This window comes from Gopherus flavomarginatus, chromosome 2, assembly GCF_025201925.1.
Source record: "Gopherus flavomarginatus isolate rGopFla2 chromosome 2, rGopFla2.mat.asm, whole genome shotgun sequence".
Classification (NCBI taxonomy): domain Eukaryota; kingdom Metazoa; phylum Chordata; order Testudines; family Testudinidae; genus Gopherus; species Gopherus flavomarginatus.
This window is the reverse complement of record NC_066618.1, coordinates 178,648,662-178,655,763: the sequence shown is the minus strand read 5'-3', so window position 1 is coordinate 178,655,763 and position 7,102 is coordinate 178,648,662. Positions and strand designations below refer to the sequence as shown.

Below are 7,102 nucleotides of genomic sequence, written 5' to 3'. Positions count from 1 at the left end.
TCATTAACCACCCAAGAAAGGAAAGTTTCACAAACACGGAAAGGTTCCAGAATGAAATTGATCGGAGAGGCTGTATAAGTGTGAGGAAATAGCTTTCCCTGAGCCTCTGAGGGAAGAGAAGATGATAATAAACAAGGGAGTGAGGTTCAAGTGAGGGATTTTCCAGAAGAGGTTGATAGCCCAAATAAGAGATTTTGTTTAACTTTCCGTCAGACAGCTAAATAACTTAAGGGTAGAGGCCAAAATTATCAAGCCTAGGTTTCTAAAGTTAGACTTCTAACTTTATATTTATGCACCTAGTTATAAATGGTTGATTTTCAGACCTGCTGCATGCCCTTTTGGAGTCAATGGAAACTGCAGAAGAGATGAAAGAAATAGGATTAACCAGGTGGAAAAAAAAATAGTTGTCAGGCTACCCATGTCCTTTGGCTTGTTTCTCCTCAGGCTTTTCAGAGATCAGTGCCAGTAATTGTAACTGGTCTTGCATTGCTAGAAAATAAAGATAAAAAAATCTCTAGCATGAGTTATTATTGCAGGCCTGCAGTGACTGGGTGCCAACTTTCCTTTACTCCAAGGTAACTCTGCTTCACTCCCTCTCTCAACCAGACACTCTTGCAGAGCTTTCCTCCTTGTTAAGAAACCAGACTGGCCTTATCACAGGGTCCACTCAGTGCTAGGGTCTTCTACTCCTGACCAATCTAGGAATTAGCTCCTTCCAGGTCTGGGGCCCCTTCTGCTATTCTCTAGTGCTGTGCTCTTTCTGTCTCTGCTACTCCAGGTGCTCCTTCTTTGTGGCTTGGCCCTCCAGCTGGATCACTATAATTCCCCCCCCCCCCCGATATTAAAGTCTTTTCTCACCAGCAGTCTCAGGCAGTCTTCCCATTCTCTGCCTCACAGTGCCACCCCCTCAGTGGCTGGTAGGGGAATCCAAGCCCCACCCTCTACTCCAGGTTCCAGCTCAGGGATCCTCTAGTGAGCAGCTAAGGTCTGTTTCCTCCTGGACCTTACTGCCTTTCCTTGAGCCCTTTCCTTATTGCCTGGCTGTCCCCTGCTCTCTGGGTTTGCCAGCCTGCCAGTGAGTAACTAAGCAACTTTCCCCTGTAGCACCAAACATGCCTCCCTTCTTCCAAGTAGTGACTGCAGACTGCTTCCCTGCAGCCCTCTTGGCTATCAGTTTCCTGGCTTTATAACACCCATGCAGCTTGTTCGTCCTCAGTGGGGCTCCCTCATTCAGTCAGGATTACTCAAGCCACCTGATTCCTGTCAGCTGTGGCCTGTCTGGTTGATTGCCCACCTTCTTAGCCTACATTAACACTTTCAGAGCAAGTGTACGGTGACCACCACATCACAGGCCTATAGAGACCAACTCTGTCCTATTACCTTTCTCTAAGCACCTGGTCAAGGGGACAGGGCTGATGAATTGAAGTTAACTCCCCATTAGCTAAAGACCTATAGCCCCTGAATTGTGTCATACATGGCTTTAAAAGAAAGATGATAAATAATAGAACTAATTGGTATAGATTACTGATAATCAGCTGGCTCACAACTGTTTCCACTGAAGTCACAATGGAGTTTTGACACCGACTTCAAAAGGAGAAAATCCATGTTCTCTTTGGCTTCTTAGGTCTGGGACAATGCATCCTCTTAGAAAATGTGTTAACTAACGCAATATTAAAGACAATTTTACCCTTAATGTGGAAAAAGACAGGCATATTTAAAAGTGTGCTAGCTGCTCATGGTTAGCCCTGCAGAGGATCTGACATGATGCTACCAGATTCTGTGAAAATGTTTGGAGAATATGCGGTTTTGTTTTGTTTTGACATCTGTTTATCTACATCTTTAAGAATTGCTACCTCTCAGTTGCTGTGAGGTGACCTTTCAAACCAATTCACCATAGAAATTCACATGGTTTAGGGGTGAATTTTTCTAAGTCCTCTACCTGGAGAGGACATTTAAGAGGAAATTCTGAGATTCAACTCTAGCTGCCCTGTCATTTTATCACCATTTATCTTTAATCAAATATTTCAAGATACCATCTCTAAGATCTGATCTCCATCTCTAATATGTCTATACTACATTTGCTTTTAACCTAAGATAGGCTCCTCTCCCCTCCCCCCCAACGGTTTAATGCTAAATGAAGTAACAAATAAAAAACCTCAGACTTCTCTTGCTTTTTCTACCCAGCAACTCACTAAAATATCAATATTTGGCACTTCCCTCTTCAATACTTCATCCTGCCACATAGTATACAAGTAAAGAAAAAGGAAGGGAAATTGTACTTTGCTTTTTTCACTTGATTAGCTAGACAGAAACTACACAGCTGTGCTGTGGAAGCGCGGAAGTTTTAAGCAAGCCTATCTTTAATAAAATGTGGCATTAATACTGACAGTAATCAGTAGTAACAGATATAAACAGTCAGCAGGGGGAAGCCAAAGAGCACTGTACTAAAATACACATACGATCAGACAAAGGCATTTACCATAATATATATAAGGATGGCTTTGTTAAAACAATTTTAACAGTCCTTAATAAGATGGGAAATTAACTAAGGGTTCTGGATTAGCTCCTATTCACAAATCCTTTATACACTCCAAGAAAAGAGTTTAGGACTTTTTCCCCACCATAAAGTCCAGAAGAATCCACTCAGCTCCTTAGACTGGTGAGCCTCTCTCCATGGGGAAATGTTCAATGTTTCACACACAGCATATTTCCTTAGCTATGTTAGTCACTGGGCAGCTGTTCTTATGCCAGATTTTATCTTTTCTTAATTATAAAATTACCCACAAAACACACCACCCTGCCTACCACGCTGATTTCCCAATGCAGTTGAAATGATTTTTGAAGCAGAAAATTAACACATACTGTTGCTAGGTGGTATGTCTTGTGGGACAGCATCAGTGTTATTCTTGTGCAGCCTAGGTCCACAACCGGTGAACTTTCTCTCAGTTTTCACACCTAGACCATTCAGTAGGCAGCATTCTTACATTATAAGATGTAAACTGGTGATACTGGATATTTCAGCCTGTAAAATGATGACCTAATATCTTGAGCTGTGAGATTGTTCAGATCTGGATCCAAGCTGTACAACTGCTTCCTTCCCCTACAGTGAGCAGAATCAACTACTCACATCCAAATAATACCAAACTCTGGAAAGGTTTGGATCTAGTGCAAAAGTTCATAGCTTGGGCTCACCTCTAACTTTTACATATCACTGCAACCATTGTAGCCAACAGGAGCTTTACCATTGACTTTAATGGCAGCAGGGCAGGCCTGCTATGAAACAGGGGAGATTGATCAGTTAATTAATGAGTTACATAGCAGTAGCAATAGTTATCATCAGAACCCAAGGGACTGTCAGCTTTAAATATATTGACTGGTGCATTTCAATATTTATAATAAACGCAAGGATTTTAAAGTAATGTTTGCAGACTTGGTGTTGTGAGGCATCTTCCACCTTCCTTCTGTCATTAAAATTAGAGCCTGCCGTTTTGTTGCTTTTCAAGAACATTAACCCACAGCTTTACTGGATTTTTTGGGAAGTTTTTCATTTTCTTGTCAGCTACTCCAGTATCCTCAATTTTTCCCTGCTTTTACCTCTTCTTCCTGGAACTCCAACTTCCTGGACATCATCATCTAACTAAGAAGTGGAGGATACTCATTAAACTAGCCAGTACTGCTGTTCAGTTGGTTGCTCATCAATGTGAGGCACTCCTAGATTTCAACCCAAATGGCTGAACAAATTTTCTATGGAGCAGTTCCAGTCACTGTTGATACCAATGCTAGGAAGTGAACAATCTATGTTAGCTTTTGACTTAAGAACAATGGATCTGATCCAATGCCCAATGAAGTCAACAGGAGTCTTATTTTTCCTCTGTTTTCAATGGTCATTGAGTCAGGCCCAATACTTTATTTTCATGCTTAATAAGAAATAAAAGGTAGGTATAGCTGCGAATATAAACAATTGAAATATATGGCCAGAGCAGAGTTCAATTTTTTTTAAATACCCTTATTTTAAAAAAAGAATGTTATATGTAAACTATACTAAATTTGTTTTTACTAGTTATAGGTATGAAGAATAATTTCTAATTGTTCAGTACAGATGTCAGAACTCAGTGTTAATACTGAAGATTTTTGGCCTTTGAATTATGACATATGGCAACAAAATATTTTCTTAATGTTCTTTTTACACTTCTTGAGAGGAATTTACTAAATAGTATGGATGCTGTTTAGATAAAATTCATTTGTCAGTTTTATTAATGTAACTGGTACAGAAATCATCTATCTAGGTCAGGCCTCTCTGATTTTACCTTTTTTTGTGAACAAAAAATTACTGAATGTAACACTGTTTGCATATAGTATATTGCTATTAATATCCTAGAAGCATATCTTAAACAAACACTAATATCATAAATATGGTTCAACTACAAAAAACTTTAATGGAACATTTGAATTGTTAGCATATCCCTAAAAGGCCTAGATGGGGCTTGGTTTCTGACATGTTTGCCAACTATCCATGAAGCACTGAGGTAGTTAATTCTTTTAAAAGTTCTAAAAGATATTTGTCTGCTAAATCATTGCAGCAGGTGGCCCTGAGTTGGCTTCTCCCAGATGGCTCTTTAAATTGCTTGCACCTGGATCTGCCCAGATTGGCAGCAAAGTCTTTCAAAATAAATGGAAACTTGCAATGAAAATTTCACAACTAAAGGAGTTCCTCCCCCCACACTCCTGCTCCTAACGTTTTTATTAGGGTGGTTTTTCAATAGTCCTCCACAGCTTTGAAGATAGAGTCAGAGAGGTTTCATTTCATTCTCGCATGCCAATTCTCTCCTACTGGTGTTTCTTCATTATGAGGGAAATAGCAGATTATCTACTGCCCTGACTTTTCTTAGCCAACCACAATGAGTTATAAGAGGGGGTAGGGCTCCTTTTCCTATACTACAGAATTTGTGGTCCCAGGCCCTCAAGAGAACATCAACCTTGGTATTTTCAAACTCCCAACTTTCATGCTACGACCAACTCCTCTGTCCCAGCATGCCTCTGCCATTTCCTGTGTCTCTGTCAACCCCACAACTTCTGGCAGGGGGCGGGGGACACTTCCCTTCTCTGGCAACTCACTCCACAATCCATTAATGTCTCCAGTGAGTTGAATTGCACTGCAGAGCAAAGTGATCACTGACTTATCCCAAGGGACTGAATGTGCTATCTTCACAGTGCTCCCACATGCTGCTGGTTCTAGACTGATTGAGTAACATTAGGTTTTCCCAATTCATATTCTCCACACAGAGTAGTAACTTTTCAAATCTTAAAAGTAAAAATGGTGGTGGTGACCATGTGGTGGAGTTTCCAGGTTGCTTTTTCACATTAGCCATTCAGGTCTTGTCTGCTTTGTTTTTCCTAAAAGATATTATAGACTCCTGTGAAACTAGTAGGATTATATTACCAGGAGCATCAAGGAAGTAAAACATGATTAAATTGCAAGGGCATGAGAACTTTAACCAGACTGTTTAAAACACTTTGGGCTGGTCAACACAGTTTTTGCACTGATTTAACTAAAGTGGTTTGGGGTTCACGGATTTTAATTAATCAATGCAAAAACCAATGTGTAGCCCAGTCCTTTGGTTTGGTTAAGACCTATTTAACTCAAACTCAGTTTTTTTTTTTTAGAGGCTCCCCAGTTACTTGGAGCTGGTGTACTTGGTCACAGCCTTAGTGCCCTCCGACACGGCGTGTTTGGCCAGCTCCCCGGGCAGCAGCAGGCGCACGGCGGTCTGGATCTCCCGGGAGGTGATGGTGGAGCGCTTGTTGTAATGCGCCAGGCGAGACGCCTCCCCAGCGATGCGCTCGAAGATGTCGTTGACGAAGGAGTTCATGATGCCCATGGCCTTGGAAGAGATACCGGTGTCGGGGTGAACCTGCTTCAGCACCTTGTAGACATAAATGGAGTAACTCTCCTTCCTGGTCTTGCGGCGCTTCTTATCCCCTTTCTTCTGGGTCTTGGTCACCGCTTTCTTGGAGCCCTTCTTGGGCGCGGGAGCGGACTTGGTAGTAGGTAAAGAGATCTGCTTGTGAAAGATTCTACTTCTCATCACCACCTTGGATTAAAGGTTGGGGAAATGCCCTCTTCAGCTCTGTGCCTTCTAAGGAACCTCCAGGAAAACAGGGAAGACTGGAGACCATACTTGATATTTCTAAGTTAAAAAAATGCATACCAAACATTTTTTAGGCCTTCTTTCAGCATCCTAAAGTAGCAGTAAAGGACACAAACACAATTTTTTTCCATTGCAAGTCACTTTAAGAAAAGAGGAAAAGCGATCTCCTGGATATTATCGTATGAGTCCCTGGAGGCTTTTCCAACACTTCATTTTAGTCATCTGGAATGACTTATTGGTACACAGTCATCTGTGTCTCACTTTCTATGTTGAAGAAATTTGCACAGAAATTAATCCAGTATTCCCCACACTGAAAATCCTGTCTGACTGATGCTTCAATCTCTATTTACTCCTGCCATGCACTATGGTGCCAAATTCATGGAGGCCATCAGGTTTCTGAGTAATCGGCAAAAAGGAATTGCTTCCAGACGTTGACAGTGTGCCATTGACAAGGTCTCCAGCACTAACTGGACCACTGCTCATCAGTTCAGAGGTTTCTTCTGCGAATCTGTGAATCTTAGAAAGGAACCATGTGGGAATGTGAGAGGTGTTAAATTAGCTACAGGAGGACTAAGCTATGGTTTCTTGAATGCAGCAGACACAGAATGAAAACTAAAATGAGGAAATCATTAGAAGTCAATGTATTTTGACTTCTGTTATATATTCATATAGTAAGGGGAGGAATGAAGAGCCCTCCCCCTTCACGTTCCTATGCAGTGAGCAGCCAGAGAGCTGCTTCTTGCTCCCCTGACAATCAGGGTGCAGTAGAGAGTCACACCTGGGGCCAGCTCTAGGGGAGTACACAGTACACTCTATTAAAGGGTGTAGCAGCTGTTACTCTTGCATAGACTCCTCCAGTGGCCTCTCTTCTTTGAAGGCAGTCTGCTGCCACTCTTGCTGGGACAGGGTCTTCTAAAGTTTAAACCCCTCTTCAATGAGGCAATGGCTTCTAA

At 41.7% G+C, this 7,102-nt stretch overlaps 1 protein-coding gene across 1 annotated transcript; it reads right to left on the bottom strand.

The window, feature by feature from the left end:
- Window positions 1-5,675: 5,675 nt before the first annotated feature.
- On the bottom strand, window positions 5,676-6,086 carry LOC127044690 (histone H2B 8-like). Its single transcript, XM_050939762.1, has one exon. It carries the CDS (start codon window positions 6,084-6,086, stop codon window positions 5,676-5,678), a length of 411 nt encoding a protein of 136 aa, XP_050795719.1.
- Window positions 6,087-7,102: the final 1,016 nt, after the last annotated feature.

Excerpts from the sequence above, each read along its gene's own strand:
- LOC127044690 (XM_050939762.1), bottom strand. The coding sequence starts at position 6,086 with ATGAGAAGTAGAATCTTTCACAAGCAGATCTCTTTACCTACTACCAAG.